The sequence below is a fragment of the Aquarana catesbeiana genome, linkage group LG12, assembly GCF_042186555.1.
Source record: "Aquarana catesbeiana isolate 2022-GZ linkage group LG12, ASM4218655v1, whole genome shotgun sequence".
Classification (NCBI taxonomy): Eukaryota; Metazoa; Chordata; class Amphibia; order Anura; family Ranidae; genus Aquarana; species Aquarana catesbeiana.
In genome coordinates, this window is record NC_133335.1 from 52958952 (window position 1) to 52981993 (window position 23042).

The 23042-nt window shown below is 42.6% G+C and overlaps 1 protein-coding gene across 1 annotated transcript in view; it reads right to left on the minus strand.

Annotated features, from left to right (window-relative positions):
* Positions 1-7983: 7983 nt before the first annotated feature.
* Positions 7984-23042, minus strand: part of NXPH3 (neurexophilin 3) — a 34792-nt gene continuing 19733 nt past the window's right edge. Inside the window, exon 2 of the mRNA XM_073607803.1 lies at positions 7984-15751. Coding sequence (XP_073463904.1) covers positions 15002-15751 — 750 coding nt within the window. The 3' untranslated portion in view covers positions 7984-15001. The remainder of the gene's footprint in view (positions 15752-23042) is intronic.

Genomic DNA, 23042 nt, shown 5'->3' on the forward strand with positions numbered 1-23042 from the left:
TACATCAGAATCCTTCCTTACATCAGGGTCCTCATCAGAGTTCCCCCTTACATCTGGGTGCCCATCAGACCCCTCCCTTACATAACAGTCCCCGTCAGAGTCTATGCTTACATCAAGGTCCCCATCAGAGTCTATGCTTACATCAAGGTCCCCATCAGAGTCTATGCTTATATCAAGGTCCCCATCAGAGTCCTCCTTTACATCGAGGCTGCCATCAGCCACCTTCCATACATCAGGGTCTCCATCAGAGTCTTCCCTTACATCAGGCTCCCCATCAGAATCCCTCCTTACCTCAATGCCCCCATCAGCCTCCTCCCTTACATCAAGGTCTTCATCAGAGTATCCTATTACATCAGGGCTCCCATCAGAGTCCTTTCTTCCATCAGGGTTCCCATCAGAGTCCTTTCTTGCATCAGGGTTCCCATCAGAGTCGCCCCTTACATCAAAGTATTCCCTTACATTAGGGTCCCCACCAAACCCCTTCCTTACCTCAATGTCCTCATCAGAGCCCTCCTTACCACTGGAAGGTTTACTATAGCAGCAGGGCAAGGGCCAGGAAGGAATGCTGGGGCAAACACGCCATTGGTTTCTAGGACGCTGGCAGTCCAACAACCAATGACGGGGATGATGACAACGCAGCACAGGGGGCACTTCTGCTGGAGACTGCGGAAGGGGGATTTTTGGCTTATTTGGGGGGCGGGGGGGGGGGATAATAGACAACCTCTGCTGACCTGAAGTCCCATTCTGTTTACATACACCACTGATCCTAGCTGCCCACGGACTGTTATTTGCAGACCCCTGCTTTAAAGAAATCTTGGGCATCAGCACAAAGTTTTGTCGCCATAATGGCTTCCTAAGGATTCAGTGCCTAGTGATTCAGTTCTCCACTGATGAGTTTACAGTATAGGCTGCATTCTGAAGTTGTGAAGAGGAAGAAAGGTGGAAGGAAGGAAGTGCCGCCACCTATCTTCCTCTAAACCTCTCAAGTTGGCTGTGGACCAGGTGGGCAACCAGGCTTTCATAGCAGCTTAGGATCTCGCAGGCTGCATTTTTAGGCGGTGTGTACCCAGCACATTCCTCCATTGCATTCTGAAGTTCTCATGACAAATGGGCCAGTCAGATGTGTTATAGGCACCTAGTTAAGACTTTCTTCATTCTTATTTTGACTTGACAGAAACCAACCCTTGCCATGTCAATAACTTCCAGAAAAAACATTAATACCTCTTTTTCTTCTACTGGACAACATCACTACCTCAGAGAAAGTCCACACAGTTTCCTTTCCTCTAGAGACTAATGCCCTGTACACATGACCAGTTTTGCCGTCGGAATAAAGGTTTTTCCGACGGATTTCTGACGGAATTCCGCTTAAGCTGTCTTGCATACACCAAATTCCAACCGTCCAGAACGCGGTGACGTACAACACGTACAACGGGACTAAAAAACGGAAGTTCAATAGCCAGTAGCCAATAGCTGTCTCGTTCTTGCTTCAGAGCATGTGTCGTTTCTTGGTGCTTCGGAACAGCATACAGACGAGCGTTTTTTTCCATAGTAATTTGTTCAGACGGAAAAATATAGAACATGTTATCTATCTAATTCCATCTGAATTTTCGACAGAAAAAGTCCGATGGGGCATACACACGGCCGGAATATACGGTGAAAAGCTCCGCTCGGACTCTTTCTGTCGGAAATTCTGCTCGTGTGTACAGGGCATAAGCCTTCCTATGCCTTCTCACCTGACAAAATGGCTCCTCCAGTGATGGCCCAATGATACTACTAACCCCTAGAGATGGGACATTTTCTATTTCAGATTCTCAAGTTGAAATGACTACCTCAGCAATATCATTATTCCCTTGCGCCCCAGCCTTTATTGTCGAGTCCATTTGACAAAACGACAACTTCCGAAATGCCTCGGTGATATGACTAGGCCTCTGGAGAATCGACAACAGCTTAGTGCACGTAGGTCAAAATGGACTACCTCAGTCCTATTATGATTTGAAAAGCGTTCCTGTCATATTCATCTGATAAAGCGTCTGGCCCTGGCATTACCTCATTGATGTCGCTAATCCCTACTGACTATATACGGCGTGTCTCTGGGAATAGCTTGTAAGGCCCGAATGATGGCTGCAGCAACCACTTTTAGGTGACAGGTAGACTCGGAGGCGAGCAGAAAATGTAGGTAAGGAGAGTTCAGGAGCTTAAAAAAGGAGGGAGAGATGGAGAGGAGGGAGGAGAGGGGGAAGATGGATGGTGTGCTGTACCAGAACAGCTGCTGTTGGGATCACTACAGAAAGATGCTGAGCCGGGGACGTGTGGACTGGTAATTAGTGATTAATAAGCGCTGCTACTGGGATCACACGTACCCGCTCTGTCTATGTGTCTCTGTGTTTGCACGTACGTATACATATATACTGTAAATTTATATATATATATTTATATACATATATATCTATAGATAGACACATATGCTCCAACCCTCCCCATCTTCTCTAACCCTAAGCCCTTTCTGCTTATAATTATTCTCTTTTGCAGCGCCGAGAAACCTGTCAGCACTAAAGAATAATTACATATATACTGTAAAAAAAAAAAATATATATATATATATATATATATATATATATATATATATATATATATCACAAAAGTGAGTACACCCCTCACAATTTTGTAAATATTTTACTATATCTTTTCCTGTGACAACACTGAAGAAATGACACTTTGCTACAATGTAAAGTATTGAGTGTACAGCTTGTATAACAGTGTAACTTTGCTGTCCCCTCCAAATAACTCAACACACAGCCATTAATGTCTAAACCTCTGACAACAAAATTGAGTACACCCCTAAGTGAAAATGTTCAAATTGGGCCCAAAGTGTCAATATTTTGTGTGGCCACCATTATTTTCCAGCACTGTCTTAACCCTCTTGAGAATGGAGTTCACCAGAGCTTCACAGGTTGCAACTGGAGTCCTCTTCCACTCCTCCATGATGACATCACGGAGCTGGTGGATGTTAGAGACCTTGTGCTCCTCCACTTTCCATTTGAGGATGCCCCACAGATGCTCAATAGGGTTTAGGTATGGACAGGGCAGGGACAAGGTCATCTGGAGCCCACAGCGAACATGTCAAATTGTGCCCCCCCCCAGATGTATAATTATGTGTCAGCAAAAATCCCCCTCCCACCAAATAAAAAAAATTAAAAAAATAAAATTGAGCACTAATCTGCATGCCTGTCCTTTAAGCATAGATTCCCTTTCCTCACAGTACAAATCATCCCCATGCTGACATCCCCCCTCCTTGCACAAATCTTCTACGCTTCAAATTTCCCCTCCAAGCACAACCCCCCCCCACTCCAATTCCCCCCTTCTAGCACAAATACCCCCCAATCAACCCTACTAGCACAAATACCCCCTCCAAAAAGAAATCTGATCTTAGCACAAATCCTCTTCACCCATCTCCCCTCCCAACACAAATCACCCCCCACTACTCCTTGCACACCTACCCAGATTTCCCTAGAACAATTCTTACCCCCTGCCACCCCTCAAATTCCTCCTCTCAACACAAATTCCCTCCCCCAATCTCCTTGTTGCGCCCCCACCACCTCACATTATACCACCTGCCCACCCCTTGTCCTGGCCCTTGGTCTGGAGACAAGCTTGGCCAGTCTATCACCTTTACTCTCAGCTTTTTTTAGCAAGGCAGTGGTCATCTTGGAGGTGTGTTTGGGATTGTTATATTGGAATACTGCCCTGTGGCCCATTCTCTGAAAGGAGGGGATCAAGCTCTGCTTCAGTATGTCACAGTACATGTTGGCATTCATGGTTCCCTCAATGAACTGTAGCTTCCCAGTGCTGGCAGCACTCCTGCAGCCCCAGACCATGACACTCCCACCACCATGCTTGACTGTAGCCAAGACACACTTGTCTTTGCACTCCTCACCTGGTTGCTGCCACACACGCTTGACACCATCTGAACCAAATACGTTTATCTTGGTCTCATCAGACCACAGGACATGGTTCCATAGTAATCCATGTCCTTAGTCTGCTTGTCTTCAACAGTTTGCGGGCTTTCTTGTGCATCATCTTTAGAAGAGGCTTCCTTCTAGGACGACAGCCATGCAGACCAATTTGATGCAGTGGGCGGTGTATGGTCTGAGCACTGACAGTCTGACCCCCACCCCTTCAACCTCTGCAGCAATGCTGACAGCACTCATAGGTCTTTTTCCCAAAGACAACCTCTGGATATGAGCAAGTGCACTCAACTTCTTTGGTCGACCATGGCCAGACCTGTTCTGAGTGGAACCTGTCTGTTAAACCGCTGTAAGGTCTTGGCCACCATGCTGCAGTTCAGTTTCATGGTCTTGCCAATCTTCTCATAGCCTATGCTAGTGATGGCGAACCTATGGCACGTGTTCCACAGTTGGCACACCGAGCCCTCTCTGTGGACATGTCGCCAGGATAGGTGAGGGAATCCCCCAGCAAGGCAGTCACTTGCACTGGTGGTGCAGGCGCGGAGGAGCCGCCTCCCTTCCTATCATGAGTACATTTGGGCAGTGGGGCGGCAGATGTGAGTAAAGCCCTCCCTGTATGCACTGAGGGAAGCCCAGTTGAAAGGACACGGAGTATCTGCTGTAAGCAGCGCGCAATGCCTCTGGATACCAAAGAAGAGAAGAATGACTCCTCCCTTCCTTCACTTGGAGAGCCAATAGAAGAGTGGCTTCCTGTGCAGGGGCTTGGGCGCTGAAGCATGGCAATGTGGAGGACTTTGGCTGTACATACACAGGTAGGGCAGTGCTATGGAGGAAAAGGGGGGGGGGGGGCGCAGAGGACACTGCTGTGTATGTGGGGGGGATGTGAAGGTGCAGAGGGCACTGCTTTTGGAAGGGCCTTCACATCACCCCCCCTGATCCCAGTATTCTGAGGACAATGCATCCATCTCTGATCCCAGTATTCTGAGCACAATGCATCCATCTCTGATCCCAGTATTCTGAGGACAATGCATCCATCTCTGATCCCTGTATTCTGAGCACAATGCATTCATCTCTGATCCCTGTATTCTGAGCACAATGCATCTGTACCAATATGGACTACCACAGTAAAGTACACTGATCCTCTGGAATTCCTATTCATAGCATGTCCGTCTAGTGCTCAGTGTTATCAATTGACATCTTATTTGTGAGCCAAACAAAAGGGATTATGGGATGAGTAGTTCCTCAGACTAACAATTGCTTTCCCTGATTATGGGCTTGAACTGCATATCCCAGGGATCTTTGCTGCCATTGGGTAGCTTGCTGGGAGTAGCTATAAAAGAAGCGATAGCCAGCGCGGGGCTCTCTTTCTCCTGGGCCTGATGTGAGACCGACCTCTCTGTGCATGGAGAGAGGGGTAGCGGCCTACCATGCAGTGTACCACCTGCCAACCCGTACCAGAGGGGCCTAGCTCTGCCGTTTGTTATCGGACATCCATCCAGCACCACTTCGGTCGCCTGCCAGTCGGTGTACATAGCTTCACATCGGGAGATCAAGACGGCGAATCCGCTGCACGAGTGTAGCTACACGAGTCACTGGCCGGAAGACTTCCTATCGGTCTGGTCGTTGGTGAGAGAGCAACCTTTACCCACCCTTTGTCACGGTTTCACTGGGACACTTTGCACAGACATCTCTACCCTAGGAATACTTTGCTGAACCTATTTGAACACTGTGCTTAGGCATCTTTAGCCTTCCTCACTACAAGAAACCCATTGCTTCCCACTACACCTAATCGGATTACAGTTAATGAGCTCCTACGTAATGGTGAAGACCATCAGATCTGCAATGGGGACATTAATACTATTACTGATACAAGGACCATAATATTATTACTTATAGACCTGATTTTTCCTTAGGGTAACAGGTATAGGCTGTCCAGGTTCCATCTCCTATAGTGTGTCATTATGTATGTGTATTCTGAGCACAATGCATCTCTAATCCCAGTACTCTGAGCACAATGCAATAATCTTGGATCCCTGTATTCTGAGCACAATGCATCTCTAAACCCTGCATTCTGAGCACAATGAATCCATCTTATATCCCTATATTCTGAGCACAATTAATCCATCTTATATCCCTGTATTCTGAGCACAATGCATCCATCTCTGATCCCTGTATTCTGACAACAATGCATTCCTAATCCCAGTATTCTGAGGACAATGCATCTATCTCTGATCCCTGTATTCTGAGCACAATGCATTCCTAATCCCTGTATTCTGAGCGCAATGCATCTCTGATCCCTGTATTCTGAGCACAATGCATTCCTAATTCCTGTATTCTGAGCACAATGCATCTCTGATCCCTGCATTCTGAGCACAATGCATCTGTAATCCCTGTATTCTGAGCACAATGCATCTCTGATGCCTGTATTCTGAGCACAATGCATTCATCTCTAATCCCTGTATTCTGAGCACAATCTATCCATCTCTGATCCCTGTATTCTGAGCGCAATGCATCTCTGATCCCTGTATTCTGACCTCAATGCATCTCTGATCCCAGTATTCTGAGCACAATGCATCCATCTCTGATCCCTGTATTCTGAGCACAATGCATCCATCTCAGATCCCAGTATTCTGAGCACAATGCATCCATCTCTGATCCCTGTATTCTGAGCACAATGCATCCATCTCTGATCCCTGTATTCTGAGCACAATGCATCCATCTCTGATCCCTGTATTCTGAGCACAATGCATCCATCTCTGATCCCTGTATTCTGAGCACAATGCATCCATCTCTGATCCCTGTATTCTGAGCACAATGCATCCATCTCTGATCCCAGTATTCTGAGCACAATGCATCCATCTCTGATCCCTGTATTCTGAGCACAATGCATCCATCTCTGATCCCTGTATTCTGAGCACAATGCATCCATCTCTGATCCCAGTATTCTGAGCACAATGCATCCATCTCTGATCCCAGTATTCTGAGCACAATGCATCCATCTCTGATCCCTGTATCCTGACCTCAATGCATCTCTGATCCCAGTATTCTGAGCGTAACGCATTCCTGATCCCTGCATTCTGAGCGTAATGCATGCCTTTGAAAAAGCACAAAAGGTTTTTTCTGGGCAGAATTGTGCATTTTTGGTCCCTTAGGGCTCATTCAGAGGGATGATCAGTCCCACCCTCTGTACAGAGCCGCTGGCAGGTTTAATTCCATGTTGACACTTTGAAATAAATAAGTTGGTTTTGTGTCGCTGTTTGGGCACTCAGGCTCAAAAGGTTCTCCATCACTGGCCTAGGTCATCTTTATGTAGAGCAACAATTCTTTTTTTTTAGATTCTCAGATTTCTTTGCCATGAGGTGCCATGTTGACCTTCCAGTGACCAGTATGAGAGAGTGAGAGCGATAAAACCAAATTTAACACACCTGCTCCCCATTCACACCTGAGACCTTGTAACACTAACGAGTCACATGACACCGGGGAGGTGAAAATGGCTAATTGAGCCCAATTTGGACATTTTCACGTAGGGGTGTATTCACTTTTGTTGCCAGCGGTTTAGACATTAATGGCTGTGTGTTGAGTTATTTTGAGGGGACAACAAATTTACACTGTTATACAAGCTGTACACTCACTACTTTACATTGTAGCAAAGTGTCAATTCTTCAGTGTTGTCACATGAAAAAGATAGAATAAAATATTTACAAAAATGTGAGGGGTGTACTCACTTTTGTGAGATACTGTATATATAGTTCTATATATAGATCTAGATCTAGAGCTATATATATATTTTTTTTTTCTTTATTCTTATTTTTTATTATATAACATATATTTATTTATATATTTATATATCTGTAGATAGACACATATGCTCCATTCCTCCCCATCTTCTCTAACCTTAAGCCCTCTCTGCTTATAATTATTCCCTTTTGCAGCACAGAGAAACCTGTCAACACTTTAAAAATAATCCCCGTACAGAAACAACTCACAGAAAATAAAAAAATAAAAATGGCTAAAAAAATTGTAGAGTCGGCAGTTTTGTTTATTTTTCACAGACAACATTATTATTTTTTTTTTTTTAAGGTACAGAAATAATGTCCATATTGCACAGAACCCCGATAATGATATAACCAACATTTCCCACCCCCAACATATGGTACACTCGTAAACATCAATGTTTAAACTGGAGACGCTCCCAGAATCCTTTGCAAACAGCTGTCTGGTTTCTGTTGATCTGGCAAGGAAGGCGTTAACAGGTTGGCGATGGAATTATAGTGACACGCGAGCGATCTGTCCCGGCGCGGGGGGGGGGGGGGAGATGACCGGGAAATTGATTGGTTAAAGGGTCCATCCATCTAAAGCTGATTTAGCGAACTTCAGTTAAATCTAAATTTGGGTACATTTCCTGCTGATTTTCAACATTTTTTTTGGGGGGGGGGGGGGGGATTTTAGTGGTAAGTCCTTTCCCACTTTATATGGAGTTTCACTCTTCCTGCCTCATTCTCCATAGTAAATGAAAAATCCATCAAAGAAAGTGAAACTCTTCTCAGTGGGTGGGCAACTCTTGATCGCCGATCTCCCGAGTACCTATATTGATCACCGATCAATATGGGTACTCGGTAGATTATCTAACTTGGCAACTTTAGATAGACTGACCCTTTAATGTAGACATGTCATGTTACCCTCCCGCACAAATGGCGACCTCCGTATTTTAAAAACTTTTTTTAATTTATTTTTTTTACTTTAAAAATGGAAATCTGGACCTCTAGCCACTTAGAATATATATTTTATCCAAAAAAACGGTAGCTATATATCACGCAACATACATGTAATAAACAAACGTATCCTATCACAACCCTTGTTTGAGATTGCAATATTAATGTAGCTTCATTAATGAATACATTTATGTGATTAATGTTCTCTTTCTCTAATATATAAATACAGATTTAAATGTTGTATTGCCATAAAGTCCACTTTGGTGATAGAGACAATGCAATAAATAACATTTTTGTTTCTCCCATTGGGTATGTCCTCAGCATGACAACAGGACTGTTAAGGATCAAATTGACCCTTCCCTTAATACAGCTTGGGTTTAGTGTGCCTTGGTTAATGATGAATTGCATACAGGGAACTAATGTGCTACATATGATCAAATTTAAGGGGGTGCAATTATTAATAAATATTTATTATTATTAAAAAAGGTTGTATAACTATTCATCTAGCAATACTGATGTTACATTTGTTCTGTGCGAATGTGGCAAAATCAAATGGTCTCCTTCTATTCCCTCTATAAGTAGATTAGTTTTCCTTCATAAAAAATAAACTTGGGTTTGGGAAAATTCACATTATGGCCACTAGATGGAGCTGAGGACCACATTTATTCTTATGATAATAAGCTCCATCTAATGGCCATAATGGGGTATGTTCCCTAACCATTCTATTGAAATTGAAATTGAAGAACATTCGCTTTTTCCCTATTCGCACATAATGTATGGAAAGGTGGTTTTACTATGCAAACCTTTTTATAAATACACCCCAAAGTATTTTTTGGGGAAACTTCTACCTGCAGATGCCAGTTTATTTCTTGGGTGTTCTGATCTTTGACTTTTTTTTTGCTGAATTAAGACACCTTTGGGGGGAGGGTGAAGGGGGTTTATTATAATGAAATTGCAACCTGTGAGTATTTCTAAGTCTAAATATTAAAGCCCAACTCTGGGCAAAAAACATTTTCCCATGCAGTGTGAGACTTTGCTCACACTGCACAGGTCAACTGCTCGTTTTTGTGTAGGGATAGGAGAAAAGCTTATACCCAAACGAACCTCTGTCCACTTGCAAATGGCACTCCCCCATGATCCAGTGGTGAACTGTTCCTGATGTCCTCACATCCAGATCAGGTCTATGAGCGTGATGATGTCAGGAACAGTCCACCACACAAGACTGCTAGAGTGCAGGGGAAAGGGGGGTCATCAGGAGCCACAGCAACCAGTTTTGTGCAAGGAGGATCAAAGTTCTTGAATCCCCTAGACCAGTGGTCTCCAAACTGTGGCCCAGGGGCTGGATGCAGGCCTTTGCTTGCCATTATCCAGCCCTTGGGGCAAATACCAGCCAATGACACTCAACCGTGGGGCATAATAACTGCCACTGACACCAACAGCTGGGCAATATTCCTCCCACTGACACCAATGATGGGACACGCTTCCTCCACTGACACCAATGATGGGACACAATTCCTCCCACTGACACCAATGATGGGATACTATTCCTCCCACTGACACCAATGATGGGATACTATTCCTCCCACTGACACCAATGATGGGATACTATTCCTCCCACTGACACCAATGATGGGATACTATTCCTCCCACTGACACCAATGATGGGATACTATTCCTCCCACTGACACCAATGATGGGATACTATTCCTCCCATTGACACCAATGATGGGACACGATTCCTCCCACTGACACCAATGATGGGATACTATTCCTCCCACTGACACCAATGATGGAATACTATTCCTCCCACCGACACCAATGATGGGATACTATTCCTCTCACTGACACCAATGATGGGATACTATTCCTCCCACTGAAACCAATGATGGGACACTATTCCTGCCACTGACATCAATGATGGGACACTATACCTGTTCATGGACCAGTGGCGGCCGCTCATACAGGGCGCAGGGATGCCACCCCCCTAAAGCCATGCGTCTGGCCCCTAATCTTGATGAAGGGCGCCGGACGCCTGGATTCCAATTTTTTTTTTTTAATTTTTAGCCTCTGGCTCTAATCGGCTTCAAAAAGGGTGAGCTCGTGGCGCAGAGCACTGCACCCCAAGCCCACCCAGTTGTATCGCTAATGTCTTCCTGTTTCTCCTCCCGGCCAATCAGGAAGCGGGTCCTGAGACCGAATTAGCCAGGAGTCCTAATTGGCCACAGGTAATAAGCCCTGACTGGCTGGGAGGAGAAGCGACCGCCGGGGCTCGGGAGGAGACGCGGGGGGAAGACGCAACCTGGATCGGGTAAGTGCAGGGGCTGGTGGGGGGCCTGGCAGGCAGCGGACGGGCAATGCGGCGATCGTGCGTCGGGGGAGGGGAAGCGGCAGGCAAGCGCCGGGGGGGGGGGGTATGGGGGGAGGATGGTTGGCTGGCTGGGGGGAAGGGGGGGTGCCTGGCTGGGGTGGCCGCGGGCCACCCACCCTCCCAATTTTCTTGAGCACCAGCCACCACTGTCATGGACACTAATGAAGGGGCATTGTTATCGACGCCAGCACATTTTCTAATTTTCTACTCCCACTGGCCACAGACCAGCCCCCCTAAAGTAAACTGGTCCTGTGTTTAGAAGGTTTGGAGACCCCTGTCCTAGACAAAAAAGAGCAGTTGACCCATGCAGTGTGGGCATGGGGAAATTTTTTTTTGCCCAAAATTGGGCTTTAAATTCACATGTAACAATGTTAATATATTTTTTTAATTATTATTACTATTGGGCATTTATAACATTATATATATTTATTCTGGATGAGTGTTTAGAACACTGAATAATAAAACTCTGATATCTGCCTTATAACTCTGTCCTGAAGAAGCGGAATTACGCTGCGGAAATCGTAGATGTGGGTCCATAGACACTGAATTCTATCTGTAGTATATCTGAGATATCATCATGGTTTAAAATCATATATTTAATATTGAATATACCTAAGAACATGTTTTTATAAGTACTACATTGGCTGTTTTTATCTGGTTTATCAATAAAATCTTGAAATGTTTGAAATTTTCGATGCCAGAGTTCCTTCTCCTCCATTCAGTCTTTGGACAGTGACTGTGTGATGGTGGCATATTTTTAAGTTATATGATTACACTTTTTGAATATACGCAAATTAAAGTGCACCTGTCATCATACATATGTGGTGGCTGCATTGTCTTAATTTTTCAGAAAATAAACATTTCAGCAAGTACACACGAGACCTGCTGATCTTGCCAGAAATGCCATGTTCTTGTCACTTTTTCTGAGATCAACTGAAAGAACAAACAATGTTATGTTATGTGAACTATTTAACTCCTCATCCCTCATCTAATGGACATACATAAATGAAGGCATGTTTGGAGCCCATCATGGGTGACAACTATGTTGCCCTCCATAGATACAGTGGAGGAGTGAGCGTAGCCATCCTAGTACTGGAAGTTTGTTACCTGGAGGATTACTAGGCGAAAATAATGGTAAAAAAAGATTAAATAAAGAGAAACTAATGTAGCTACCACACATAGGGACTAGTAAGCTGCAATATATAACATTTTTGTTTTGGAGTTTAGATTTGCTTTAAATAGGATTGGATATAAAGGGTTGCAAAAAGCACTTTTTACCCTGTGGATCAAAATAAGAAAAGTACCTGAGGGTTATCCAAGCCCAGATCGCAGTGAAAACGGACAGGGGTTCTAACCTTTACCCAATCAATCCAAAAGCTTTAGTTACGCATACACTTTAAAGGGATTAATGTAATTTCATGTTGTTTTGACCCAGGAACATACTCCTCTCAATCCATTAAAAGGGTGCCACCATTCAATTGTATTCACTTTAGAATAGGAAAAGTCCTTACACTGTATGTTTTAGGTCTTTCCACTACTACATTGTACAAGGGTTCTTCAAAAAGTTTTTGCACTTTTTTCAACTCTATTATATATATTTATATGTATATAAGTGCGGAAACTTTTTGAAAACCTCTTGTATAAGACAAAAATTACAGCTAAAGGTTTCGCCTCCTGCTGGAGAACATTGGTACTGCAGATGGACCATATAACCTTATCATTCTCAAAGAGAATCAGTAGCGCTGCCACTCCGTGGGTGTTGGGATCTGCTCGTATTAACGCATGGAGGGCTCCAAATCAGGGGTTTTCTGTAATTTATTTCCAAGGAATTATCTTTAAAATATTATTTGTGATAGTAAAGCTTTGTCATTTTAAGTTAGGTTTCATTTCCACTAATAATAGGTGTTTTCTTAATATGCGATGGACAGGTGAGCCAAAGATATCATTTAGTAAGAAATAATGTTTTGTTTAAAAAGTGTTACAGGCAAAGAGCACTGTGCAACGAAGCAGCAGCTATAGTTTATCATCATCATCGTTGTGCTTTACACTGTTTTATTAAATAAATGTTTAATAGGCTTCTTTAAAGGCATTATAGCACAAAATGACTATGCGTAAATTGCACTCATAGCAACCAATTGGCTTTCATGTTTTTTCTTGTATAGTAAAGTTGAATCTGATTTGTTACTCTGGTTCACCCTGTGGACACAATCATTGCCCTTTGTACCAGTTTATTAGTTTCATAAATAAATCCCAGTGGAGCAGAATGACATTAACTATAGTCAATGAGGAGTTATTGGTGACATGGTGGACTATAATATGTGACTGTATTATATAGTTACATGTGTCTATTATAACAAGCAGAGACCACACAGCTTACATTAGCACAGGCTGAGGTATTATCGTCATGGGTTATGCTTCACAATGTTGGCAAATGTTGTCACTATACAACCTATGGGAGATAGGATGAATGGAGAGAGTTGTAGCTTTCTTTGAAACAGTCATACATGCCTATACTATCTTCTAATTTGGCTGGAAAAGAAGTGTTACTAATGGAAAGAAGGCTGAAAAATTGCATTTCAGGATGACTGGTTCGTAATAACGTCACAACTTCTGAAAACGGGCTATATATAATCTGACAGGTTAACTAGGTGTCCATATGTAGTACATAGGAACATATCTGGAGTCTAGCAGTACAAGGAAAAAGGGTATTTTGCCTATAGAAGCCACCTAAGTTATTGTGCTAGAGCAGGGTTTTCCAACCTGTGGTTAGTGTACCTCCAGGACAGGGATGTAGAAAGCCACACTTCATGTGGTCCATTCAATAAGCAAAGCCAAAGGGCATTTCCAAAAAGCCTAGAAGAGCCTCCAAAACCCTGGTGCCCAACCTTCAACCCTCAGACCCCAGCGGCAAGTAATGGGAGTTAGAAAGGGACTGTAATGGCTGTCTATCTCTAGTGGTCGTATATGTAACATGTCCCTTATCTCCGACTGTCCCCTGCAGCTTGTTTCCAACCACACCAGTAGCCTGTCCCCAGTCTCTATCCTTCTTCTTTAATATATCTGCTGTTCATAATGGACTTCATTAGTGTTGCATATACTGAATATTATATTCGACCCGTTGGTTATGTCGGGGGCCACATTGTAGGCCTCCTATACCTTATAAGGTGACAACCTGTAAAAGATCAGAAGCCAAGTGTAATATTTTAGGTATACGGGTTAGTCTTGGGATTTACCCAGCCTTGTTGTAGAGGTTCATATGAAAGACTAACGGGACTTACGACTCACAAGCTAAACTCTACAAAAAATATAAATCTTTTGAAATACTATATTTGCATAAAATATTGATTAAGGTTTATTATTTTTAATGTATACTCTAAAGAATGAGCTGTCAGTATATGCACACATTTTGGATTCACTGGCAACAAATGTAAACCCTTTCAGACCGGGGTTTGTTATTTACCAGACAAACTATAGCAAGATTGTAAACCACTGCTCTAGAGAGTGAAGGGGGTGATGTGACGGACCAAAATATGAGTTTAGATAATTAGCCAACCTTTTTATACTTTCACAGAACTGGGTTTTGGATCATTATAATGCCCACCCATATTTATTTCTATTCCGAGAACCTGTATCTGTTCTAGTAAAGATGAAAGCAGTTATTATTTGAATTTAAAAACTGACATGAATGAGATTTTGGAGCTCCATTTAGGTTTTCTGGGAGATCAAACATTAATTCATATCAACGGGGGAATAACAATATATTTGTTACAGTGTGTGTATATTGAAGTGGTTCAAGTTGATGTCCAGCACATCACTTACACAGCTTTTTTTCCCACTTTCTCCACAAGTACACACACCACAATGGACCAGACCAAGGCACAGGAAGTCCATAAAAGGTAGACCCAAAGTTAGCCAATCTAGGCTATTTAATTGCTACCAGCACTTAGAATTTCAGTTCAGCCTGATGGTGAGTATGGAGAACTGCTGTGATAGTTATAGTCAGGGCAGACCTTTTGCACTAGTCTGTAATCTGTGGTGTAAAAGGAGACATACACGCAAACAATCTTGAAAGGATGTGAACATGTCCAAGCGACCTTGCTACGAGTTTGCTGCTGATGGCAGGTCTTTGACGGATCATGAGGACACAGACCTGTCTTAATTGCTTTATCCACTTTTTCAAACTCCACACGGCAGTTGAAGATTTTTGATTCCTTTGCTTCGGCATACATCTGCTGCTCCAGATCAAAGTCGAGAACTTTGGATGGTGGAACAAGACTGACAGATACATTTCCCTGGCCAGTTGAGTTGTGAAGGAAGAAGACACTGAAGGAGCCATTCCCATGGTCCACCACTTTCCCAGTGATGAGAAGATTAAGCTTTACAGTCTTGATATTGGAATAAAAGTCACCCCAACCAAAGACTTTCTTTGCTCTTCCGGTTGACCTGAGCACAGACTGGCGTCGGACCCTTGCTGGAACTGGAGGTTCTTGATTGTGATCTATATCTGAAAGACTGTTCAGGACATCCCAAAATTCTGGGGAGTTAGACAGAAGTTGAAGAACTGTAGAGTTTAACGGGTTGGAACTACGAGGCCGGGTTGGGGAGGAAGCTTTTTTCCGAGGGATTCGTGGTCTCGGCTGAGGCTTAGCTTCTGATTGGTCTTCATCATCAGGATCACCAGGGGAGTCTTCCGGCCCACAGATCACCTAGGAATAATAAACAGATAGTAAATGTCTTCCATCAGCATAATCACAAATACAATTTATAAGAAATATTTATTATTACTTTATTCAATTTGTTGTAATATTGAAACAAAGTATGAAGCCTATGAAAATCCCTAGCCAACAGACTGTACATCTGGTGGCTTACTTATTCCACAGCTATTCCTTAATTAAACATGGTGCATTTTCTGAGCCAGATATAAAAGTGAAAAGTACATCAAGTTGCAAAAAGGATCTTTGCTGAACCCCAATACCTACTCTATACTATAGCTGACTCCAGCAAATATAAATTTGGCTCCTGAATATGTCTGCCTTTCTGACAACACTCACACAACATTTAACCAAATCTTTTCCAAGAGACCATTGACTATTGATCACTAGCAGGTGTGTGTAATCAGAATAGCACATTGGGTCATGTTGGAGGACCCGGGTTATGTTGGAGGACTGGTTCATGTTAGAGGATCTGATTTATGTTGGAGAACTGGGTTATGCTGAAGGACCTAGAAATCCTAGCACTAGTACAAAAGGCAATCCCCTAGCTTTAGCTTCTGAGTTTTCATTGAATCTCATAGTAGAGCTTCTTGAACATTATATGGCCGATTTATCAAACACATTGCTCATTACAACCAATCAACTTCCTTTTTTTCTGGCAGCTAAAAGTAGAAACCTCATTGATTGTTCTGGTCAACCCCCACATTTACACGTCAGCCCCTCTACCTTAGTTTCCTTGCATCCTTTTTCATTTCCAGTTTTCCATTTCCCCTAGCATTTTCCAGCCTCCCTCCTCACTTTGTCTTTATTGATGGCCCCTTACCTGCAAAGCCCAAGCAGTAACAGATGCTGCCGCTGATAATTAGTGGTACTGAGTACTAATCAGTTTAACCAGCTTAATGAGAGCTGAGTAATGTCCTGGCACCTGATTTGCGCCCCCCTGGATATCACAATGTCAAAGAGGTTTTCGAAAAAAAGACCACTACACAATACGTAGCCCATAGTGAGTTAACGGCCAATGTCAAAGAAACCACATTTGGCAGCAGAGGGCAGAGATAATGAACATCAGAGTGAGAGACAGTCACATATCGCACTTATGGCATGAATAAGAACACATTAGTAATAATTGTACATTCCATATATATAAAAAACATATAATTTTACTGATGTTGAAAATGTAGAAACAGCTCAAACAGATATCTATTTCATAAGTATGCAGTTAGCAAAATCAGAACTCTTGGTCGGCATTCGTATTCGGGGTCCATGATGCAGAATGTACTGAAGACAGAGAATCAACATGACAGATAGGCTACTAGTATTTTCACAATGTTGTCAATAATGGCAGCCCATGTATCATGTGGAGGCTGCTAGTTAATTTGAAGTTGTGCTGTTCTAATGGCTTTGGCGCCTTATGCGATACTTCCTTGGAGCATAAATGAAGATAAAGAGTTCTGACTTGACCCTCATTTTCTAATGCATATGTGTGTTACAGGTTGCACCCAAACTGGTGGCCTTAATTTTCTTAACTGCAGTTAGACAATACTGCTTGGTCACCTGCCTGCCCCCATTCTGTAATCGGACGATCAAGGAGCAACACATGAATGAACTGTCCCTCTTCTGTCTGTATATTCCTTGTCAGCACATGTGCAAGAGGCAGGGACTGATTGACTTTCTACCAGTTTGAGTTCTAATGTTGAAGGAATAATAACAAGCTGATATCAAGTCAGTTTCAGCTACTTGCACTAATTGCATTTAAAAATAAATGTAACTATGTTTTTAATGAATACATAACTGAATTAATTTATTTACATATTATATTTATATTTTTTACTGTTGCGTGCAATGTAACTTTAAAAATTACCCTGTTGCTAGAATGACATCATTAAATCACAAATGGCCTGTAAAAGAAAATCTAATATTTACCTTTGTTCTCTTGTAAGGCTACAGATGCTGTAGAAGATACCTGGTCTCTGGTGGGGGCTGTGGTTTCTCCCATTATCCGCTACGTCATTACTGTGTTCTTTAGTGGTATAGCAGCCAACAGGAGGAACCACAATTCCAAGCATAGAACAAGGTCATGTTGTAAAATCTTCTCTCTCTTTTTAGGAAGAGTGTGTTGCATACCAGAAGCACCTCAAGAGATTGAAGATTTTACTGGCCGCCGACCCAATAGGAAGGTATTAAAGTAGTAATGGAAGACCTTTTTTTTAAATTTACAGACCTCCTCATATAAAAAAAAAAAAAAAATCTCCACTTACCCTCTCAATGCTCAAGCGCTGTCCCAGACTTCCTCCTCAGTCCAGCTTATAGGGAATAAGCTCTTGCCTTACTTATTTTTTGGTACATAATTGTGATATTCACGGATATTTATGATCTGTAGAAGTCCCTAGGGCAGGTTTTTTTTTTCTTCAGGTTTAAAGCTTATAATTATCGAGGACTAAGTATCCTGAGGGGGTTGTATAACCATTAAGTGGAGAATTTAGGCTAATTGTTATTCAGGGCGAATATAGTTGAAGGGACAGAAGCAGCAGTTTCTGAGTTCAGATGTCCACTGCAAAAAACTGCCACTAGACTGAACTTGTACTGATGCAACATTCAGCAATGGTCGTCCACCTAACAGTCAAGGATGCTTACTAAGGTCTCTCCAAACCCAGAAGGGGTAAACAACACTTTTTTTTTTCTTCTTAAAGAAGTTTATTTAAGAAAAATAAAACATACAGAAAACATCAACATCTGTCATAAATTCTGATTACAGAGAATACAGTGTCATATCCATTATAAGCAGCAATCACTTCACAACATCATATGGCAAGAATTAAGTAGAACCTATATACCGCCAGTGCATATCCTATCAGGGATTGCTTAATAACAAGCTTGCAGGTACCCCCAAAGCTGCTATACTAATGTCATTATATTACTAGTCTATCCAAGACAAGGTCTACAGGAGAGAGGCCAGGGGTATCTAACCAGGGTGACCACAGTGTATCAAACCTGCTAGAGCCTCCTCTATGTTGCAAGATAAACGTCTCCAACTATAGAGTGTCCCCTGTCTGAGCTATCCATTCTGTCATCCAATGACTAAGGATGAGCTCTAGCAATAGCCTGCTTTGGATGATCATCAATTGGGAGGTCATCCAAAATACCCAATATACATGGTTTAGGTTCCGTCGGTACAGTGACCTGGAAAACTCTATTGACAGTATTCAGAACTCCTGTCCAAAATAAATGCAGCTTGGGACAGTGCCATAACAAATGAATAAGATCCCCATGGTCCCTTAGACACCTGGGGCAGTTCAAGTTCAATCTCACCCCCATCCTGAACAGTCTAGCTGGTCGGAAATGTACCCGCAGCACAATGTATAGCTGAGACAGGCGTTGAGCCACATTGAGGGAGCACATCTGGACCGCCTGCAGGGCCTCCTCCCACTGTTCATCCTCAAAGGTACCTATATCCCTCTCCCATTTACTCACCGCCCCCAGGGGGAATCTGTCTAGGAAGACTGATAGAAGCATGGAGTAGCATCTGGACATAAAGCCCATAAAAGTAAGTCAGACTACACCTTTTAACATTATGAGCTGCTTCATTATTTATTATAGTGGCTCAATAACATGTTGGGGACCAAGCATAAGATGTGTAAAGGCCATTGTAAACTTCCTATTTTGATATCTAACTTCACCGACCAAGGTTTAGAAACCCAGAAGGTCTATTATTTGCCCATGGCTATTCTATTTTAAACCAACCCTTCTATTATTTTTGTTGTAGGAGATCTGGATTCCAAGGTGACCAGGATATAATGATGCAAGGGGTAAAGCCTTTTGGGGCTGTTTTTCATCGCATTATATCCCCAGGCAAAGTCTCTAGGGTATATGAAAGACAAGAGTTTATTGGGAATGATACAAAAATGGGTATTGAAAACATTTTGGGGGCTCAAAACCCCCCTTTCTCTGGGTTTATGTAGAGATGGATTTAAGGATGTATTGGAAACAAAAAAGAGGAGTGACTGGGATATAATACTGATTGGGTGACATTGCAGCAGTCACTGGTGCCTAATAGGGATGAGCAGAATACTCCCCGGTTCGGTTTGTGAACAGGCAAAAAATTTGTATGAGGAACACCATTAAAGTCTATGGGACACGAACATGAAAAATCGAAAGTGCTCATTTTAAAGGGTTATATGCAAGTTATTGTCATAAAAAGTGTTTGGGACCCGGGTCCTCCCTCAGGGGACATGTATCAATGCAAACAAAAGTTTTAAAAACTTTTTTTTTTTTTCAGGAGCAGTGATTTTAATAATGCCTAAAGTGAAACAATAAAAATGAAATATTCCTTTAAATATCGTGCCTCGGGGGTCTCCTTAGTATGCCTTTAAAGTAGCTCATCTTTCCCGTGTTTATAACACTACCGCAGCAAAATCACATTTCTAAAGGAAATAAAGTAATTTAAAACTGCTTGTGGCTGTAATGTATTGTCCGGTCCCGTCAATGTAGATAAAAAACATTGAAAAAAATGGCATGGGTTCCCCACCCCCTCCATGGATATAAAGGGGAACCCTGCGTCAAATTTTTTTAAAAAAATGGCGTAGGGGTCCCCCTTCAGGTCTGGTATGGATTTTAAGGGGAACCCCGAGCCAACATTAAAAAAAAAAAATGGTGTGGCCCCCCCAAAGTCAGTGATTAAAACCACTGGTCCAGAAAAAAACACCCGTTTTTAAAACTTTTTTTTGCATTGATACATGTCCCCTGGGGCAGGACCCGGGCCCCCAAACACTTTTTATGGCAAAAGGTTGCATATAAGCCTTTAAAATGAGAACTTTTGGTTTTTCATGTTAGTTCCCCATAGACTTTAACAGCGTTTCGTGGCTTTCGAATTTTCTGCGAACGCCGCATATTTTTCGGTGTACGGCGCACGGGCTCATCCCTAGTGCCTAATTCGTATGATATCCTGGTCACTTCATTTGGTGTCCAGTACATACTTCAACCCATATCTACATAAAGTCCTAAAGAATGGGGAGTTCTGGTCGCCCCAAACAAGTTGAAAAACCCACTTTTGTAAGCCCTCTACAGTACTGGACGTATTCAATGGTTGTGGCACTTTCTTCTTTTGCATACCCCATAGACTTCTATTATTTTGAGAACTAATATGGAGCTGAGAGTTGAACGCCTGTAAGCTCCATTCAAAAAGGGAATTGTTTAAATAGTCAACATGTTCTTCAAAGGACTATGTAGTATAGTAGGCAGTAAAGCAATAATTATAGTTTAAAATATTTCAAAATATTTCTCTTACATCTACTCAGAATGGAAAGATAAGCCCCCCTGCTCAATGCTTAATTTTCAGCCTCCTTTCACTCCTCTCTGGCTCCTTAAAGAAGCAATTTAGTCAAGAAGTATTATGGAAAAAAAAAGAAAGTATCTCAGTTTTATTTTGCTTTTTTTCCATTTCCCCAGTATCTAAGATCTCTTCAAGGCATCCTAGCAAAACTTTTTTTCTCATTATTTTATCCTCTCACTCTTTATTTTGAAACTAGTATTGTGACAGTGTAAGGCCCTGCCACTGTGAAAATGGTAATATAAGTGACACAGGGTTTAAAGGTATGCCAAGGGCTCAGGAATATTGATTCTGAATGGAGAAAGGTGTTTTTTCTGTTTCAATCGTTTTGATTAATTTTCAATGAAAAAAGTAATACAAAACAATTCGCTTGTACAATGCTGCGCTGTCAGGAGGTAATGGAAACCAACAATAATATCAAGATCAAATGGACAATAATACAGTCTCACATCATAGTCCAGCATGGATACTAGCAGCGAGGTAAACAAAGGATAGTCTGCAGGTGCAGTAGGGGACAATCCTGACTTAAGGATAAATAACAAACTGGAGAATGATCCCTAGACACCATTTCCAGTGCAGTCCCCTTGATGGTGCTGATATCTGTAGATTCAATAAACGTAAACATTTTCAATTTCTATACTGCATTGTATCACATATGAAAGTCAAACAAGAAAACCAAAAGTCAGGGTGTCCCGTCAAAAATTTCTTAAGCACTTGAGAAAAATAGAAAGACAAAAGGAAGAGAAGAGAGAATGGGGAGTCAGGGGTGTGCCCGTCCAGGAATCCATCACCATCTCACCAAGAGATCACCTTTAGTTATCCAGCACCTGTAAGTAAGAAAGCCAGGGGTTCCATATCTTGTCAAATAACGATATTTTATTCCGTAGGACACTCGCAGTCCTTTCATTAAGCATAATCCAAGTCAACTTACGCTTCATCTAGGCCAAGTCTAACACTGGACTTTTCCAAGCAGTAGCTATTGCGATTTTGGCTGCCAAAAACATAAAGCATATCAGAGTTTGAGTGTGTCTCAGGATATTTTTCACTGGCTCATTTAATCTGAGCATCTTTAGTAATGTTGACCATGGTCATGGAGTGTGTTAAGGAATGGACCCGTATCCAAAAGCACCTGACTTTGGGACAGGTTCACTATGTGTGGAGGTCGGTCCCCACCTGGCCACAACCCCGGAAGCAAGAGGATGAAGCATCGAGGTTTATTTTAGTAAGGCATTCTGGCACTAAGTACTACCTAGCATATACCTGGCTCCATCAAGGTTACATTTGAAAGGTGGTTTTTCAACTCTCTCCAGGGTTTTGGTATTCACCAGATTGGCTTCTGGGGTTTGGAGATTCCAAAGAGGTTTTGTATGAAAGAAACCTCCACCCAAGTGTCCAGGTCTTATAGAAGACTGACAGGCTGAGAGTGCAGGTGCACGCAGGCCTTATAAAAAAGGACCAGGTCATAGTGCAGCTCCCATCAGGAGATAGATGTACTCCACCCAAGAGATAGCACTCCATGTTGGAGGAGAGATTCCTTGTCCATAAGACAAGAGTCAAGACAGTTAAGCCAAAATTAAGCCTGAGAGAGCCAAGATGACTAGGTGAGCCCAGGGGACTCAGGGAATCTGGAGGCCTCAGAAGAGCAAGAGAGCCTGGGGTGTCAGGAGAACCCTTATTGAGAGGGCAGGGAGTGGGCCCTTGCAGCAGGGTGCTGCAACAAAAAAAGCCTGAGAAAAGCCAGGAAAGCTGGGTACTGTGTAAGAAGGTCCAGCCAAAAGTCAAGGTTAAGGCCTAAATAGCGGTGTTGCTGAAGAGAGAACGAGTTGGCTCAGTATTTTACATTACTTGCTATGATGAGAATGCCCTGCGTGGGCAACTCTTTTTATTTGAACTGTCTTTCTTTTTGAGTCTTTTTAATAAAAGTGTACCAACAGGCCCCAAACCACAGCTCGGACTGGC